This window comes from Aythya marila (assembly GCF_965140915.1).
Source record: "Aythya marila genome assembly, chromosome: 1".
NCBI classification, from domain to species: Eukaryota; Metazoa; Chordata; class Aves; order Anseriformes; family Anatidae; genus Aythya; species Aythya marila.
Genome location: NC_139042.1, coordinates 86,513,941 through 86,534,885, shown reverse-complemented (window position 1 = coordinate 86,534,885; position 20,945 = coordinate 86,513,941). Strand labels below are relative to the sequence as shown.

General features: G+C 35.8%; 1 protein-coding gene across 10 annotated transcripts in view; it reads left to right on the top strand.

Moving 5' to 3' along the window:
* The window catches only part of DMD (dystrophin), a 1,245,415-nt gene that overhangs the window by 806,701 nt on the left and 417,769 nt on the right, over positions 1 to 20,945 (top strand). For all 10 annotated transcript variants that reach the window (XM_082770266.1, XM_082770264.1, XM_082770258.1 and 7 more), the window contains one exon: positions 12,394 to 12,569. In XM_082770266.1, coding sequence (XP_082626392.1) covers positions 12,394 to 12,569 — 176 coding nt within the window. The remainder of the gene's footprint in view (positions 1 to 12,393; positions 12,570 to 20,945) is intronic.

Genomic DNA, 20,945 nt, shown 5'->3' with positions numbered 1-20,945 from the left:
TGTGTTTTTCCCATGCAACTTTACTTGATAGAAGTACCGTTTTTCCCCAAAAAACATTTTCTGGGAATCTTGTTCAGAGTGTTACTGAGTGCCCTCAGCATCCATGAACCTAGGGAAGCCAAACATGTTAAACAGCTTAAAATTTCACACTTCTGCTTCTTATTTTTCTATGGGTCAGATCTCCAGTAAACTGACATAACCTTATTACATGTTTCAGTAGAGGAAAAAATGTAAGCAAGACTGTTTTTGTTTATAACAAGTCTATGAAATAATGATACATCTTCAGAAAGAGAGAAATAAAGTTTCCTGAGTTACTGCTTTTCAAAGTCTTTTGCTTCCTGTTTCCCTTTCTTAGTTCAGTGGTACTCTCTGTTTTTCTCAGATTGATAGAGCTGTTTTTCACCACTTCAACCTCTGGTTGAAGTGGTGGAAAAGAGCTGATGTGGTTAACCACTCCCTGACAGAGTTCTGAGTGCCCATAAAAGTTATCAATGCCGAATTGATTTTAGTGGATTAAAATCAATTTATTTTATTTTCATGGACTAAAAACAATATTTTCATGTTCATAAGTGCATAATGTTTTACTGTGTTGCAAAATATATATACATATATATTTGATTCAGTGCTTTGATGTTTGAAACTCATTCTGCTTCTTTTTGTGTAAAAGACAAGGGTATCATGAAAAGTGTTTTCCATTGAAAGCAAATTTCCCAATAAAAGTATTGATTTGTATTTTGAAAATGCTGTGCCATACTGAAAAAAAAATATGTTAACATTAAATATGCAATGAACATCAGTTCCTGAAAGTCTTATTATGTTTATAATATCAACTACTTTGAAGCAAGCTGATGAATTTAGCAATCAGAAATGAAATTATGGGAATATGTAAATCGGATATCCCTTGAGTAACAACACTGCTGTGCTTAGGAAAGCATTTGAATTAATACTCTGAATTAATAAAAGATCAGACCCCAAATGCTATACTTATGTTCTGAAGAAAGAACAAGATGGATACACAGGCTAAGTCTATTAGGTACAGAAGAATATTAAGTGTGGTAGGAGTAGAGACTCAGCCCTGGCGGTGGTTTTGGGGAGTAAAGTCAGATTCTGTAAAATTAATACAACTCAGATGGGAAGGAAAAGCACTAGAAGAGCCAGAGCAACTGCTCTGAAGAATCCAGAGGTGGTGGAGATCTGAAAGGCAAAGAAAGGACCAGAAAAATCAAAATGGAGAATGAACCTGGCATGATAGCTTACAAACCAATTTGTTGTGTGCCCCTTGCTGCTGAACTTCTCCTACTGGTTAGTATTAATCAGAGACTTGGAGAAAATGCTAGTATGATGGTGACTGGAGGAGGAGCAGCACAAGGTGCTTGAGCGGGTGCAGAGAAGGGCGACGAAGCTGGTGAGGGGCCTGGAGAACAAGTCCTACGAGGAGCGGCTGAGGGAGCTGGGCTTGTTCAGCCTGGAGAAGAGGAGGCTCAGGGGTGACCTTATCGCTCTTTTTAGGTACCTCAAGGGAGGCTGTAGCGAGGTGGGGGTTGGCCTGTTCTCCCACATGCCTGGTGACAGGACGAGGGGGAATGGGCTTAAGTTGAGCCAGGGGAGTTTTAGGTTAGATGTTAGGAAGAACTTCTTTACTGAAAGGGTTGTTAGGCATTGGAACAGGCTGCCCAGGGAAGTGGTGGAGTCACCATCCCTGGAAGTCTTCAAAAGACGTTTAGATGTAGAGCTTAGGGATATGGTTTAGTGGAGGGCTGTTAGCGTTAGGTTGGAGGTTGGACTCGATGACCTTGAGGTCTCTTCCAACCTAGAAAATTCTGTGATTCTGTGATTCTGTGATTAATTCTGGCTGCCAGAATCTTCCAGTAAATGATTGCATCTGTCTTAAGGTTAAGAAGACTCACCTTATATGTAGTATCTTTTTAGCTCAAGGCAGGGGAATGACTTTGTTGCTATAATCAGACATTTTCCTCTTCTTTTTGAAGAGTGAGTATTTCTGCTGGCCTTGGCTTATTATTTTTCTGTTTTTAACCAAATTGATATTTCAGGCAATATTTGAGTATTGCTCATGAAATTGCATTGAACCAGGATCTGTGGTTTGCTCATATATTATTTAATGCAGGGCCATAATGAAAAAATGTACAATACATAAATTATTGAGACTGCCCATTGCACCTGATATTACTTTCTTGGCATTTGAAACCGTGTCTAAACAGTTGCAAGCCTAAACTGACTAATGGTCTTGTCTACTACAGGAATTGCCCACAACAGGGAAGCTACTTTTACACGCTGGATGTTGTCCAGGGTACATTTATTCCTTTATGACTTGCTACAGTTGAAGTCAAGTCAGGGTACAATGACTACCCATCCAAATCTTACTGCCTTTAACTTTTCATATAAGCAGACACAATGTGATTGCATTACTTTAGTGCCATTTTTGTTTGTTTGTTTTTTAAATCTTATCTGGTATAGTAAGGATTTTGCACAGCTTCCATGGAATAAAAAATATACAATAACATTTCTCATGCCTGTCAAAAAGGTTTTTTTCTATTTATAAATATTAATGATGCAGAAAAATATGCACAGATTTTTCTGATAAAAATGTATATACTATTTTTACTTGCTTTAAAATGAAGTGTAAAAGATGTAGGTGAAAACTCACAAATTGAGGCTTTTATAGATAGTATCCCAAATACTTGAAAGGGGCAATATTTACAGTAGTTAGTCTTAAAGGGAGGCTATAAATGACCAGCACCAGAGTCAACACATGTAGCTTGTTCAATATTTCTAGTCTAATACTTTTATATAATGGGCATTTTTTCCAGAGCCAGAGGCACTGACAAATGGCAATCCAGTAATTTCAAAAGAAACGAGTAATATATAACATCTTAAATATCATGTTTGAAGGGGAAACAGGATGCCGAGGCACATGTGTTTATTCCAGTGCTGCTGGGTTAAAGATTTGGAATGGTATTTACAGTGTATAGATTCCTTAGGAAAGCAAATAGCATTTTTCTGTTTTTTGAAGCACAGGAGGTGTATAGGAAATAACTTAGACAAGGGCATGGGCATTTCTTTAAGAATCAGAAGAAGCTATGAAATAGTAAATTTGTAGTAAGTATGTTTTTAGTTTTAGAAAGATCAAATTGATATAAATACTGCATAAAAATGAAGAATTTTGTTCACATTGAGTTGCAATATAATCACTTATTTAACTAAAAAAATGGCCAGATATTACCTCCATCATTATTACTAATGTCCTTGAACACTTGAGAAGTGCTATGTTTGAAGAAACTAGAAAGAAGGTTCCTTACAGTATGTGTATGTAAGGGAAAAAATCAGTTTGCAAGCCTCTTTCTTTTTTTACCTTTGTGGGTTTAAAGGTATGAGAAACTTCTGTTACCAGAAGAGACAAATTTTGGTTGACTTGATTGCAGTGAATTGGGAATCAGATGATTTTTACATGATCTTCTCATAGACCAGATTGCCATCCTAGTGAAGTTCATATTAATGAGTCCTACTGGATGAAATCTCCCTCTCAAGAGCTAATTATAAAGGAAAATTCAGTAGGTATTAGTAAGAACTGGAGATATGTTCAGAGTTATAGTTTATAGCAACACAGGCAGCAGTAACAACAACCTGGAATTATTGAAGAAAATCAGGTGTAAAGTCACCTGGCAAATAAGATATAGTATACTACCACTTTTTTTTTGGAAGGACAGCAAGTTAGAATGAAGGTTTTGTATAGGTAAAATACAGGAATTTCAGCTTTTATGCCTTGTTTAATGAACAATGGATTTGTCGTTGCTTATAGAAGGAAAAGGAGCAGTCAGGGGATAAATCTGTAAGGACATAAAACTTTTAAACAAACCTGGAACTCTTCTGACTGGCAGCTTTTAGCTGAATATCAGAAGTTATATATCTCCATTTATTTTGATAAAATGTACAATTGCATTGCACCCACATTTCCTTCTGTACAACAGCAGTCATGGATGGTCAGCAGTGCATCAGGGGCTGCACTGGACCTTGTGTTTTTCTAATTAAATGTCGTCAAAATATGGAAAAAATAAATAATTTACAAAGCAGGACAGAATAGCAGTTTCATAAAGATCTCCAACCAGTTTGCATAAAAATTCAACCAAAAATTGTTATTTTTGTAATAATAAATAGAATAATAAAACCAGCGTGGTTCGTTTTATACTGTTGCTTATGCTACAAATTATTATATTGAAAAAATTTAGGCCAATAAAGTGACAATGAAATTTCACTCTTATTTTATGGTATTTATTATTTACCCAGAAAGCTGTTCTGCAATAATTTTATTTTCCTTTGGACTCTCATGTACAGCTGATGTACAAAGAATAAAGTTCACAGAATGCACCTGGTTCTGGTTTATAGGTAGAACCTGACCAGAGCCTACTGTCAGTTCTTTCAAAAGCCGCTCTTTTCACAGATGTGATAATAATATTCAAATCACAGAATCACAGAAGGGATTGAAAGGGACCTCGAAAGATCATCGGGTCCAAACCCCCTGCCAAAGCAGGTTCCTTAGAGCAGGCTGCCCAGGTAGGCATCCAGACTTAAATATCTCCAGAGACGGAGACTCCGCAACCTCCCTAGGCAGCCTGTTCCAGTGCTCCGTCACCCTCACCATGAAGAAATTCTTCCACATGTTGGTGCGGAACTTCCTATGCCCTATCTTGTGGCCATTGCCCCTTGTCCTGTCCCTGCAAAGCAATGAAAAGAGGTTGGCCAAATCCCTCTGTCTCCCACACCTCAGGTATTTTATATACACATTGATGAGATCCCCTCTCAGTCTTCTTTTCTCCAGGCTGAACAGACCCAGGTCTCTCAGCCTTTCCTCATAAGGAAGATTATAATTTACCCTAAGAAAATGTTTTGCAGCAAATTATTGTCAGCTCCTTAGCAAACATAGCCTGCAGTTTTTCTTCTTCTTTTTTTTTTTTCTTCTTTTTTTTTTTTTCTTTCCCCTCTTCCAACTCCATTGGCTGTCCTAAGATTCTGTGATTCATAATGCCAATATAGTAACAAACAGAATGCACATGTAGTAATGAAGATTGCATAGCAGCTTATAACAACATAGCTAGGAAACAAACATTTACTTTTTCGTTGATTGTTTTAATCCTAACAAAGTGCCGGTAATGTCTCCAGATCAAAACAATGTGATTTAACTAACTTGGAAATTAATTTCTTCCTTATTTCTAATAGAATTTTGAACAGAGTTACATATATTGAATGGATAAATTCACTGTGGTAACCAAATGCTAGCAAATTATATTGGGGATAGAGATCCACCAAATGTTTTCACAAATACCTGATTTATATTATTGCATCTATGTAGACTTTTTACATGCTTTTATACAATTTGAGGCAGAAGAAAGATTCACGCAAGTGAGTGAAGAATAGCACATTAATGTCAAATTAATGACTACAGATTTCTGAAAGTGGTGCATAATACCTTTACATACTTCTAGGATCTGAAGCTTACCTTAAATTAAGGGAAAGCTATAAATATATATATATATTCTTAAAACCTTTTTTGCCTGCAAGTGCCTCTTACAAAAATTTAGAAGCTTGTTTGTGTTATTTCTTTGTGCTGCTACAGGGCTTTTCCATAACAATAAATTATTGTTGAGCAAATTTGTCTGCTACAATGAAAGGAAGAAAGTGCTGGTTAGATTGCTAGTAGAATAGATTCTGATTAAGCTTAACACTAAAATGCTGTTTCATTCAATGATGAGGAAATGAGATTGCAGAAAGAATTGCATGATATATGACAAGTTAACTAAGAAGTAACAAGTAATGCCAGATAAACAATGTCATTCTGATACCCACTTAGGTAAATGGGTAGAGACTCAGATGAATGTTTAATTTACATAATATGGGAAATGAGTCTAAGCAATCAAATTGGTTTACTCCAGATCATAATCTACTCAAATTTTTTTCCTTTTTACTATTTTAATCAGTACCAAGAATTTGTCTGAGGAAATAATTTATCTTTTTGTTATGTTGCCTGGTCATTTGTCACAAGCATTATTAAAGGCATGAAACAAAAATGGGGGCAAGTAGGCATGTGATACATATTTTTTTTGAAAGTGTGTGTGGCAAATTACTTGTATAATTAAATAAGTTATTCCTCTTTATCTACAAAAAGTAGATGTTTCTCAGGAAAAAACTGTAATGGAAAAAAAGAAAAAAGGAAAAAAAGGATAACATATCATGATGTTGATGTTGGTACATTAAGCAAATGTGTAGCAGTATTATTACAGGATATAGATGGAACTGTTAATAAGTCATCATAAAACAATAACAAAAAACTCCTGCTGTTTAAAATATGATATTTCAGTTTCACACTTTTTAAAAAATAATTTAATAATTAAGTAATTATTTTTATGCAATATATAAGATTGTTTGATGTCAGTCTGGCTTGGACAAAATAGCTTTTTGTCATTTTTATTGTTTGTTCCTGAGAAAATAAAGTTACTGCCAGCTGTCTAAACCAAGAATAAGGCACAGTCAGAGGTTTTAAAAATCAAATTTCAGCATGGAATCATTGTGATGAGTGTGTTGTTCAATTTCACTTTGTCAGTTGAGGTAAAACACTGCAATTGAATCAACAGGGATACATTGCTCTATTTTAAGAGTTTATATTATAAGGTGATTCACAAAGAATCAGCCTGCTCCACAGAAAGTACAGGTACTTTTAGGTGTCCAAAGTGTTACATCTCTAGATGTTAAAGTGTCTTCAAAGTCCACCAGCACAGCTGTGTAGAAATTTTTGTAGCATAACTCTTAGCAGTAAACCAAGCGTCATTGTGACTTCTGATAAAAAATGTAACCTTGATGCATATGCTGATCATCTTTATTCAGGAGAAAGTTCCTTTTGTCTCCTTGAATGATGCAGTTTCATAAAATTAATGTATTGAGGAAGGCAGATCAAGAGGGGAAAAAAAAAAAAGAGAGAGAGAGAAAGAGAGTGGCATAACAGTGAACGCAAATTTATTTTATTTATTGATTTATTTATGGGGGTTTATATGGGAATTCACCACAGGATTGGCTGAAAGAGAGTGAGGAAGAAAAAAGAAGAGAAAGTGGAATGAGAAATACAATGGCAATGAATAGTAAAGCCACTGAATAATTCCACCGAAAATAATAAAAATAAAAGCAGCATCAGAAAGAAATAAAATAAGGGGAAGAAAGATGGAAATTTATTTTGTCATTGACGGTACAAAGGTATCTAACTTCTTAAAGTTTCTCACCACACATTTAGGGCATGAACTGAATGCCATAGCCAAGATGATACTAGGAATGCCTGTAGATTTAGGGTCTCTCAGACCTTTAACTTTCTTAGGAAAGCAACATATGATGTCATCAGAAAGTATTTTGTAAAAAATAATGTTGTAACCAAAAACTTTGTCAACCTTGTCACCATTAGTTGTGACTTGTTTATTAATATTCCCTATACTGCATATTCGTCTCAAGAACAGCTTTGCAAGTCATGTATCAGATGCACAAACCTTTGTAAGTTTGGAGTACAATGGAATTAATGTTCTAAATACATTGGGTTGAGGGGGGGCAGAAGTATTGCTGAAAGCATCAGGTTAAGAAATTCCTTTGTGAATTTCTCTTTCATTTTCTACTCTTCTTTTTTTTTTCTCCATTTTTTTTTCCTGTTTGATTCAAACAAAAATCGTAAAGCAGCTGCTTCTGTACTGTCAGAAAATACACGAGAGCAAAAATGAGAACCAATAGTGAACAAGGCCAGAGTTTCAAGTTGACTATAATAAAAGTCCCCTGCTATTGCAGAAACAGCCCTATTGACTTTGGCAAAGGTTTTCCCCAATTGTTTACAAAATGCTTCTTTTCTTGCTTCTATTATACTTTGATGTTTTCTGAAATAGTGTGCATAATATCTCATTTTAAGTAAATCTGTTTGCTAATCCTTGGAAAATAAAAATAAATAAATTGAATAAATGTAATACCACTTGAATGTCTTTGGAATTTTAAGTTATATTAAATTAGTTGAGGTCATTATCAAGGTGTAAAACCTTGTATGAGAGGTAGAAGTTCCTTAATATACTGTTTTTGCCAATTGTAGTCTGAGAGAATGCTTAAACCTTACTTCAATTATATGTTACTCACCACTTACTTATGCTTTAAAATCACATGAAAGAAAAATTGAAGTGATAAGTAACTATATTGTCATCTGCTTTCCTTAGTGGCTAAAAATTCAACATTTTGAAAACACAAAATACATGTAAATATCTGCAATCCACTCAAAACTGTGATTAGCTGCATGTGTGGATATGATGTCAAGTCTCTTCTGGGTTGTTTTATTTCTAATATTTTATAAACATCTCATTTCTTAATTAGGTTAGTTTGCTCACTGTGTTCATAAAGTGATTAGAAACTGTATAATTGCAAATATAAGTATCTCAGGTAGCCGTCTGTGTAAGCTGTGAATCCAAAGGACTATTTGCCCTTTCATTTTTCCATTTCTTTATGAAGGGGTGAAATGCCAAATGAAACTACATGAAGCAGGTTCAATGTCAATATTCCTTCTGTAGCCCCACATGCTATCAGGCCATGAGAGGCAAACCCTTGCAGGCTCCCAGCATCTTGTCCTCATACAGGTGTGTGGCATAGAGAGGGAATAGGTAACTATAGCTGCCGGCAAGTTTTAGCTACTAAATATAAGTTGTGTTTGTGGTTCATAGCTTTGGGATGAATGTAAGAAAACATGATTTTCAGCAAAACCAGTTCAAAACACTTTTGTTTGCTTTATATGAAAATTACTTAAAAATAAGTAATTAAAAAAAAAAAAAAAAAAAGTCCTCATGTATTGCTATGCTTTGTGTGGTACCTAGTAAGGGTAAACTGCCTTTTTTTAGGCCATGAAAGATAGCCAAACTTGTACTAAGCCAAACTTATAGCCAAATATAGCCAATCAGCACACATATTTCACTTTAATCATGTGGAGAGCATCAAATGAACAGAACACCGGGTGAAAAAAAGTCTCAAATTGTTTTCTTTATAGTGATCTGAAATCCAGATCATGGAATTGTTTAGGTTGGAAAAGACCTTCAGGATCATTAAGTCCAACTGTCAACCTGACCTACCAACTGCCATCACTGAACCATGTCCATTAGTGCCATGTCCATATGTCATTTAAATACTTCCGGAGATGGGGGCTCCACCACTTCCCTGAGCAACCTGCTGTAGTGCTTGATCACCCTCTCTGTGAAGAAATTCTTCCTACTTTAAACTTCCCCTGGTGCAATTTGAGACCAGTACAATTTGGCCAGGAGTGTTCTCCCATGCTCTGGTGAAAATTCACACTTCTCCTTTCTACACATCCTACGTAAAGTTCCCATTTTGGCATTAGGGATCATAAGTCCAAAGACTATCCCTGCCACTAAGCTAGCAACTTTATTTATTTATTTTTATTTTGTAACGCCTATTGCATAATATTCCATAGAATAAAACAGAAAATTCCCTTGGCTAATTTTGTGTCTGTTGAAATAAATGTGGAAATCCTGTAATAGTTGCTATACATATTTTTCATATATGCTGGAGGAGTGAAAGAAACTAATTTGAGATGCTGTGAACTTGAGAAAGAAGGCTCAGTAACAGTATTTAAAGAGGCTTTTAATTCACATTTCAGTTTGTAATAGTACGCTGATTTTTTTTCCTGTTATATAGAAAAAATGTTGCAAAGACAACCTCTTATTTCTACAAATTTTAATTTTAAAAACTTTGAAATTCAGAAAGTAGAATTTCCTGTCTTTGTTTTCCTTGCCCTAATCTCCTGCTCCAAGTGAATAGCCAACTGAATAGTTTTGTTACATTTATGTAGAAGCCTTTAGTCATTTTTGCAGGAAGTGGTTACTTATATTCACACAGGTGCCTGCAGTAGGTTTCAGGTTCTTTGCTGGAAATAAGCCTCGTATCGTGATATATTTCTCCTAAACCAATTTCTCCAGAGTCTTACTGTTATGATTTACCTGCAAAAGCTCTAGTGCTCAAATCAGTGGGAACTACTGTGTATGCATACAAAATCTAGATTGTTTTAAACTGGGCTTTACCAAAACCGAGGCGTCTACTGGAAAGGTCAACAACTTTTCAGCCTCGCAACAATAGAGAATATTTGCATTTCAGTAAGCTACCTGACCATTAACATTATTTATTTCTAATAGTGAATCATGTATATGAAAATAAGAGCCAGAGGTTGGGCCAGGTATTATTTTATTAACATGCATCATGGAAAGACAAGAAAATGTCATACATCAAAGTAAGAGGCTTTTATTGGTCTCTGCTGGGTCTTCAAAGATCCTGCAGTTTCTGCTACAACACTGTCTTAAGACCTTACGTGTTCCAAGCTGTGCTGGGACACTTGGAGCCAGCAGGGTGCTTGATGCTACATGGCTGGACTATTGCAGCTAGCTAAGAACCTGCAGAAATGTTTTTTTCTGTTTTGGACGTGCTAACCTTTTCATCCTATCAAAACGTAAAAAATCAGTATGCAGACTACTGCAGTATTACGCTCATCACTCTGGTACTCTTTTATTCTGAAACTATGGGTGATGAAAATAGTTTAGAAAAAGTAGCATAATAGTTTTTACTGAGGGGTACCACAGACATGATTAATTTTCATGGTTTTCTCTTTCATAGCAACCTAAAATAACACCACCAATAACAAAAGCTGCAAGAAAAAAGAAAAGAAAACAAAAAAACAAACAAACAAACAAACAAACAAAAAAAAACAAACAGTGAGAATTGTAATAAGAATAAGCTTAGCCTCAATCCTCTATGCTTCAGCTGACTGCTGTCCAGGACTGTGAGTACATGCTATAGTATCTTGCTGTCATTGACCTCTCTGCCACAGGTTGTATAGGTGATGGTGTTCAAGCTATCTGTTTAAAATGTGTGCAAAAGTTGGGACAGGGCACACAACTGACTTTTTGCTGGTTAACGAAGTAGTAATTGTCATCTGAGATGTGGTCATATTAAAAGCAATTCAAGTATGGAAGAATTTTTGAACTTTTACTCAGTCTCATACCTGAAGATCTAATAGACAAGATAAATAAATAATTAAATATATATATATATATATATATATATATATATATATATATCAAAAAAGGCTTTTATGTTCATCTTTATATTCCTGGAAATCTATGTTCTGCCAATTTTCACCAATTCAAGGATAGATGTAATGTTTATATGTTTTACTTTCTCTGTATTTTTTATTATATGTTTAGAAAGAGAAAACAAGTATATAATGTAGCTCCAGAGTATGACACACTAAAATATTTGGTTTCTTCCAGAAAAAGGTAGATTCAGCATTTAAGTTGCTCTTGTATGTAGATATGAATCAAACACCCTTCTTGAGATTGTGAAACCTATAAATATGAGTGCTGAAGTGTTTCTGCTTATTTTAGCAGTAAACTGTTGACAATGATTTTACACTTCCCTTGTACATTTTGAGGAATTATGTGGAAAAAATTACTCATGCTCTACTGATGACTAAGAATGGGAAATGATTGATTTCTATATTTATAAATACAAACTTTATTGAACAGGCATACAGTGTTGAAATCTAAGTTATGGATTCGGAACCATCTTTTCTTTCTTTTTTTAAATGAACTAACTAGCAACATGTATGATAGTTTTTTTAATGGTAGAAGATGTAAAAATGGTAAAAGATGTAGAACTGTATCTCAATGTATTTAGTAAATAAATGAAGATTTAGAAAATGGTCTATCTTGGTTACATTTTGGTAGTTCTGCATTCTGTTCTGTAAACAGAGACCATTTAAGAAATATAGTTTCTTAGGAGTGTGGTACTTCCCACCCAAAACGAGGATGAAGAAATGAATTATCAAGCTTCTTGCAATCAGAGACAAATGTGTTTTGTAATGGAATCTGGAGAAGCACTTCACACAGTTTCTTTCTTTATATTGCTAATTTGTGTTGATAGGTAATAGGAGGTCCAAACGATGTACACTTTAAATTTTAAAATGGTTTGTAGGCCACTTAGAAATAAGTCTACCTTCAGGGGCTTAGAAATAATTTGTTCACCTGCTTTTCTTGCTAAATGATCTGCAGAATATTGCTGTAATTATCTCTATCAGAAAAGAAGACAGAGAGAAAAGTCTAAAAAGATGCACTGAAAGGTGCTTGTTTAAAAAAAAAAAAAAAAAAAAAAAAAAAAAAAAAAAGATGCTTTCCTGTCTTTGGATTTTAGTATTTGGAATTCAGGGGAGAGCAAAGACTTTCACATCTTTCCATCTGGCCAGGATGTGATGAAGCATTTTGTTTCATGCTTGACGTTTTTTATAAATACGTGTATGTGCTGGGTATTTTGCAGGAGCTTCAGGATGGCATTGGGCGACAGCAAGCTGTTGTCAAAACATTGAATGTAACTGGTGAAGAAATTATTGAGCAGTCATCAACAGCAGATGCTAATGTGCTGAAGGAACAACTGGGAAGTTTGAATACCCGGTGGCAGGAGATCTGCAAACAGCTGGTAGAGAAAAAAAAGAGGTAGGTTAAAAGAGAGCAAAAATATTGTGAAACAGTTTTGGCTATATTAGATTTGTTTCAGACTTAAAAGTTCAAAAGAACTCTCTCTTAATGCTTAGTGTTTTTGTATTCATAAGAAATTGTTAGTAATTACATTTCACATCTTTAATTCTTCTTTTCTACTCATTGCTATCAGTGGCCACCACTCCCTTCCATACTCCACATTTTTGTAATTTCAGTCCTAATGCTGAACAACAATAAACAAGCATACATTATTTCTTGATTAAAAGTAGGACAGATTGGAGCTTCATTTCCACAATTTACAGTTGATTTAGCATCTCTCTATTTAATAGTATGTCATTAAAATATATCTCTGTAATACTAATAATACCTTATGTAATTGATACAGTTAATCCTCCTATAATTCACTTCTCATCTTCAATGCCATTAATATCTGCATTTCATTCAGGTTAGATAAAAAGAATGGATTGGTTAATTTAATGTTATTTATAGTCACTTCCAGATCAATTTGGTTTTCTCTTGCAGTCAGAAGAACCTGGAGCATTTGAGTTACAGATAATAACTAGAATGGTTTGGTTTGTTTAAAAAGAATATTTTCAATTAAAATGTGTGTGTGTGTATAAATATATATATAATGTTGTTGTTGCTGTTCTATTAGGTTTTATAAAACGGTGTTTTATTAACCCATATGCCAGGCCTAAATAGACATTTTGCTTTAAAATACAATCATTGGCAAAGCTTTCTTCAAACTTTTTTTTTTTTTTTTTTTTTTTTTTAAGCATACTCCTTCTTGAGTGCTAGAGATTTGCTAGGAGGATGAGTAGCGCGCAATAGTTTTGTTATTTCTGGTGCTATTTTTTTGTGGTTTACAGCTCTGGGGGGCAAAAGCTGTGAAAATGTTCGGGATGGGTAGTGTCCTGAAAGGTTATTGTTGAGTTTAATTATGATTAAATTTTCACTTGGAACTCATTAAAAGCAGGCGGTGCAACGAGTTAGCTACAGCTGTCATGGCACTTTAAATGTTTCTTTCTGCTGTATCTCCAGGTGTTGATGGTAATTACACAAGGGAGTCCTTTGCCTTTATTTATTGCCCTAAAAGCTGTTCTTTTGTACAACTGAAATCCATCTGTGTTTCTAATCCTTATCTTGTTAAGTAAGTGCTAACACTTACAGAACAATAACACATCATTTTAATAGCCCCATAAGCTGCTGTGGTAACACTGAAGAGAGAGATTGGTGGTTGAGCTTTGAGAATATAAAATCTGTCCTTAGTTCTGGTAAACATAGCTATTGTGTTCTACCTCATTTATCAACAAAAAGACGCATTTCAATGCCGTTTTGGCTCGAGGCTGTGTTAGCAGTCTGGAATTTTGGGGAAAATCTTAAAGTTTAAGGAAGCCTAGGGTCTCTTATGTGGGAATAATCCAGTTATGTTTCCTATATGATCTTAAATAAGCATCCTTTTACCCACACCCATTCCTCCTTTTGATCTGTTTGGTTTGCTGACTGTTTTGTTATTGGTTTGTTTTCCTCTGGAAAGACACTTTGTGTAATATTGAGTATTGTGGCTGCACAGACCTAGGTTAGTGTATAGATTGCCATATAGTGAACATACAGTGTTGTGCTAAACTGATATAAAAGCCTCTGATGTACTGCTGTGGTGAGACCTGTGTGCATCAGAATGGAGGATTTTATGCTTGTGTTTAGTGCCTGGTCTTCCTGGCTATGACAGATCTGCCGGAGCTGCTCCCAGATCTTAGAAGCAAATCCTACAATCCTACTGTCCCTCTAGCTGCTGCCTTAGACAAGGTACTAGTTTTTTTTTGTTGTTTTGTTTTTTCTTTCTTGTTTTTGTTTGTTTGTTTGTTTGTTTGTTTTTCTTTCACTCCCTTGTTTTTCTTTTCACTCCCACGGTCTGGATTTTCAAAAGAAACAACCGTAGGTGACAGAAATGCCTGGTGTACTCTGTCTAGGTCTCATCCCAGGCAGGAAAAGACAAACACATCTTTATGTTGCTTTGTTGGCATGAGATTTGCATCTCTTTTGTGCTTTGACATCTTTCAGTTGTTTGTTATTTGTTCTGATTAGGTTTGGGGTACATTCAGGTTCTTTCTTCTGAATCCCGTTTCACACAAAATGTCTGCTTTGTTCTTAATGAGAAAATGAGGGCAAACAAGAAAGTGGCCTCTACTTGCCACTTTGTGTGTCATCACTTCTTGCTCACTCAGACTTGCTTACCACCACCTATATGTGTGTCTTATTATAGGTTTATACAGGAATCGTTCTTATGAGACTACTGTTGTGTACATACAGTTGTGAGAAACAATCTGCAGCCAATAACACAGGTTCAGGAGAGGATCTCAGTGAAGTAGTATTTTTATTTGCGATTGCAATGGCGGGCATGCTGCAAGCAGAAGCTCAAAGTAAAAGTATATCATAACTTTATATTCCCTATTACCTGATGCTTAATTCCTCCTTGATTTCCTCAGTGGCTCAGTACTACAGGTTCACACACTACTCAATGCTTATTACTGTTATAAATGAAATCTCAACTCAATCTGAATTTAGTAATATTTATAAAAGGAATATTTATAAAAGGTATTGATTCAAAGATCGAAGCTGAAATTTCTTTAAGTGGTATATTCTTTATTGCAGCGCTGGATTCACGGGGGATCTCTCCACCTATCATGCATGTTCGAAGTAACAAACTATCTCATATTTATACAGCAAAACAATGAATATTCTATTAATGCTTATACATATTCATTACCTAAACCCGCCTACTCTCGCTTCGTATGTTAATTAGCTTATCAGTCCTTGCGCTTGTGCAAAGCCTCCCAAGAACTGTGGGCGGGGGTCTTTAGGATGTGGGCAGTGGTCTTTGGGAGGAAGACCATAGGTCTTCCTTGTGATGCACTTTTCACCTTTTGCTTAAAAGAATGCCAGGTTGGCTGACTCTGTTGTTTCCCAAGCTGCAGAAATGCCGAGTTGGCTCAAGTTATCTCAAGTTTCAGCCTGACTGAGGGTCAGCAGATAACAAGATGTCATCTATTTTGTTCTCATTAATTTTTAACCACAAGATTTATTCTATCCTAAAATGGGTTTATATAATATCAGTATAAAAGACAAGTAAACAGCACTGGGTGTGCGGGGAGTCTATGCTCCACCAACATGCACACACGAACATCAAACATTACCATTGCTTTTACATACTAAACCCGAGTACACCTATACATGTGTACAATCAGAAAAGGTAACAGACAATCCTTTAAGTTCCATGACTTAACAGTCTTCATTTTCCATTCCTTTTGCAGCAGAGAGGCCAATGGTGTACCAGTTGGATCAGTAACTGAGCCCACAGCTCCCTCACTGTCTGGCAAACCACATGTTTCTGACTGTGGTCCCACATGGCTCTTTAAGGCCTCAGATATTGCTCACCAGGTGCCGAGCAATCCCCCCGCAACCTTGTCAGTTTTAGTTGCAGAGTCCCACACCTTGACCTCAACTTGGTCCCATATTTCAGGATCATAAACTATCTGATCCTTAATAAGGAGAATAAGCTGTAAGGTTACCAGGACAGTCTTTGTTTCTAAGGATGTATGATTCCTCATAATGCGCAACTGCTTACCAGCGAGGGGCAGCTGTGTGCGCGGGTCCGCTTCTCTCAGCTTGAGCTTATTCCTAGCTCCAGTGCACCTATTTCCAGTGACTTTCTGTATGAGCTTCTCTGAGCGGTTTGCTGAGTTTGGCCAAACCTATCTTCATGAGGCAATCAAAGTGCCTGTTTGCGCCCTGGTCTCCATTCTGCTAGCCTGTTCCTTTTCATTCCTTCTTTCTGTTTCTTTATTGGTCACATAACAACACATATATTGTGTTGCTTTTTTTTTTTTTTTTTTTTTTTTTTTTATCTTGAGGGCAGGTTCTCCTCTTATACCTTTCTCCCCACAGCAGTCCTTTTCAAAAACAACTTTTCATTGGTCAAACAACTTTGAATATAACAACAACAGCAAACACCCAGAAACTTCCATGCTTTAACGGCTGGAAAACAAGAGAACCAGCTGGAGAACAAGAAACCGGAGACTGCATGGAGTCTCCTGAACCACCCTTCTATGTTCCCTCTAAACTCTTTTATATTCCTGATGGCCTCATCGTTAAGAGTCTAATGTTATCATCAACTACGGTGCTTGCCCACCCCCATGGCCACGCTCCCACATCTCCCCCTTCTTTATTAATATCAACCATTTTCTCGACACAAATTACCTCTCCATACCACACCATCAACACTGATGGTGTTTGTAGGCTCAAAATGTAGAGGCAGCCAAAAAAGGCTACAGAATTGTGGGTAGCATCAATGAAGGTATTGAGAACAAAACGAAGTGTTGTTTTGCTGCCATCAAATGTTGTGGCATGCTCACTTTTGGTAGTATGTGCAAGTCTGCTCTCTGCACGTCATAAAGGGCATGGTAGACTTACAGAAGAGATAAGCAACTAAAATGAGCCAGGGTTTGGAGTGGATGCTTTGTGACCAGAGACTAAGAAGCTGAGGATCTTCAGTCTGGAGAGAAGTCTCAGGAGGGATATGACCTAGGTTTACAAAATTGAAGTAGTGGGCAAACTGAATGTGGAACAACACGTTGGGGAATTCACTTAATTCCCCAATGACAAGACTAAAAGGTAGTTGATAGAACCATAACAGATAGTAAAACCACTTTAGAAGTTACTTTTTTACATTATGGTTTCTGAGGTTTGCTGGCCACAGAAGGCTGTGGAGGAAGATATTATGACTCAGCACCGTAACATCTTTTGTCTAATGACAATGGATTCTGGTGTTGTATGAGGTGAATAGACAGAAGAAAGTGGACAGTCTTCTGTGTTCCCCTTAATTAGCATCTCTTATTAGCAATGTTGGAGGCAAACTGTTGGGTTAAATATTCTGACACACTCAGGCACTTTTTATGTTCTGATGCACATGGTCTCTGGGCTTTGGGGAAGAGGAGGGGGGATCTATATACAGATTCTTTTTTTTTTTTTTTTTCTCCTCCACACACACTTTTCTTTCCTCAAAGATACACTGTTAAACTACTGGTCTACTATTTGTTCTGAATTAGAACATATTCTATATGAGAATATATGACTACATTGAAGAACATGATAAATTTAAATGTTTCCTATAACCATAATGAATCCAGTGATTGTTTGATTTGAAAAGATTGATACATGATATGATTCTGAGAGTTCCAGCATGTCAATCCAGTTTTCATAAGTATTTTGGAATAAATATTAAATGATCTGCTGAATAAAAATGGTAAAATAGATCACAACCATGGAATTCTAAAAATAACAGAAGCTGATTCAGATCACTGGGCACTAATGTTAATCTTGGTGGTAGTCTGGCTCATTAAATGAATGTTAATTATTTTGACCATAAAAGAACCACTTAATTAAAAACAGACAAGAAAACAAACCAGCCCTCAAATCAATTTGAAGAACATATACTGCTTTTCAGTAAAAACAAGCTGTTTTTATTGTTGTTGTTGTTGTTTGTTTTGTTTTTAATGTTTGTATTATTATTTTTTAAGTTTTAACAGGTCAGATGTTGACCCAAGGCAAAGCATAGACTTAAGGCTGGTGTTGAGTCTCCTTTCTTTGGTATTGAAGATCAAGAGGTTGTGTTTGAATTATGTTTGTGTAGGATGTTATCCTTCAGTTGCCTTTATCAAACAGTTTCAAAGCTGTAGAAGTTTGAATTCAGTGTTTAATGTTTCTGTATCCTGCAGTCTAATCTATCCAGCTAAGAATTAGATGAGAATGTAATTTTAGCACATCTAGTCATTTTATCTTACTGCAAACTTCAGAATAGACCAGGCAGTTGAATAAAGTGAAATTTGATTGAAAGCCTGATACACTGATAGTTAGCAAATTGGGAATTTAATTGAGTTTTTGTTAACACTTTGCTGCAAGCAGCAGCAAACCTTAAGAGTCCGGAGAAGTTTGAATTTGTGCTCTAGAACAGTGTTAAAGAAAAAGGAAGAATTTTGGAGATGGGAAAGTTGCAATAGCTTCTTGAGTAGATGCTACTACTAACCATAGACAAGAGAAAGTGAAAAAAGATCTGTTTCTTCCTCTTCATACTCCAGCAATCATATCGACAATCAAATCTTGTAAACTGCACCATCAGAAGATTTCTCAGCCTTTTTGTCCCCTGCCACGTAATACCGTAATATGGCATCAGGCCATATTGTGCTGTGTATATTGTATCATGTAGCTGGGACACGTGAGATTTGGAGGCAGGGCCTCCAGCGGGCACTTTGGGGCTCTCTGGAGCTTAAGTGGTGACAGGCCTCAGGGTTATGGCTGCAGTTCGGTGCTTTGCCTTTGATCATACTGCAGGACAATGTGGGCCAGGCAGAACAAGTCTAGTGATCACATATCAGGATGAGAAGCAACATCTCACATATGAGCTTGGTGTGGTGAAGGCTCATAAATGAGGTTTTTGACGGACATGTGTAACACTGGTGCTGGCTGGTATTTTCCATCTTTGTTCAACAATTTCTTGTGTAATTTTTGAAAACAGATGCCCAGGAATTAGATTTCTTATCTGTTTCAGCAGTAATCTGTATTTTGTTTATGTATTCATCACAATCTGATCTGTTTTTGTTGTTGTTGTTGTTGTTTCAAATTGGGTTGAATGGAAGAGAATTTTTCATTATAGCTGCAATATATTTGCACTTTTCATGAGCTTGAACCTGCAGACTGCCTATTCAGATCTCTGTTCAAGCAAGTTTGAAGTACTTACTGAAAGAGTGACAGAACAAAGGCTCTTGACCAGAATACCTTCAAATACTTTTCTGAGCATAAATATACAAGCTTTCTGTTCTAAGTCAACAATAGTTACTATAAAGTATACTTTTTAATAGGTTTGGTACCTCACATTCATTGAAGTGTTTTTGTTTTTTTGTTTGTTTTTGTTTGTTTTTTGCCACAACACAGTAGCTACTGTTGGTAGGTTTCCTTCACCTGAGCACTACATGTATGGAATGCTGTGATTAGTTTTTCACTGCAATTTAAAAGCTGCTTTACAGATTAAGAAAGTTTGTGACAGTTAAATCAATAAATATATTTTTTTCTTTCACTGAAAAATATTGCTAGTATAAATTTACATTCTGTTTACATGTGGTGTTGTAGCTGAACTTGCTGCTGGTATTTACATTTGGGTTTCCTGAAATTTCTGTGATATTTTTAATTTCAATTAGTTTATAAAGATCCTTACTCAAATGCAGCACATTTGCACATTCCCTAGATAAAGAAAGAAAATTAATTCTCTCTTGGTAAATATTTTCAGTAAACTGCCAACTTACTGTTTTGGTGGCTTTTTAAATTTTCAGTAATAGCCACTAAATGGACTAATCCCTTATCTTAGAAACACCATAAATAACAAAATCAACAGCTGAACATTAAAAAAACAACCAAACAAAAAAAAACCTACCTGGACATTATTGAAGTGCAATGGAGAAAAGTCACTAGCAAATGCAGATCTGTTTCACTCCTGTGATTGCATGTTTTCTATCTCTAGCTGACACCCCCCAAATAAGTCCAACATCACATGTGCAGCTAAACCCATGCATGTCTGATGTGTTTCACAAACTATATGGGTTGCTATGGTATTGGCATTAGTGATTATGAAAAAAACACGTGAGCTGCAATATGGATTTCATATAGCTTCTAGACGCTGTAATCAAAAAATATAAGCTTACATGAAACAGGAAATTAATGTTTATGTAATAGTTAACCATTATAACTAAGGATTAATGATAGTCAAAAGTGTACCCAGGGTATTTTGCAGACTGACAAGAATTTGTTATTAATTCTATATCATACTGTTAGGAAAACTAGCTCTTTTATTTAATTTAATTTACTACCTAACATTTAAATATTGAATATACTGAGCATGTGAGTCTCCAGAAGCAAAATGTATATAGAATTTGTATAAGCACCTGTGCAGTCAGAATAGCTGACCAAGGGGTTCCCATGAGTTTAGAAATACAAATAGCAAGCTGTGGTGTTTTAGTACAGAAGTCATAAAGTAACATGCCAGAGAATAGTCACATGGAAGACCAAAAGTTACATATGAAATTCTGTTCTTCTCTAAGCTTAGAATTTTCTATCAACCATGGTGGATTATGTTTCAGTATTAATTAAATAGATCATTTCCCAACTGTGAATTAGTTTAAAAGTTTTTTTGGGGAACTCAGGTGTGATTTTAAAAGATAGGTAGTGATGTGTATGTAACAGTATGCAGATCTGTGCTGGAGATGAATCTGCCTTGCTTCTTAGGGCCGGCTATTGGAATTAAATCCTTACTCATCTGCTTATCCA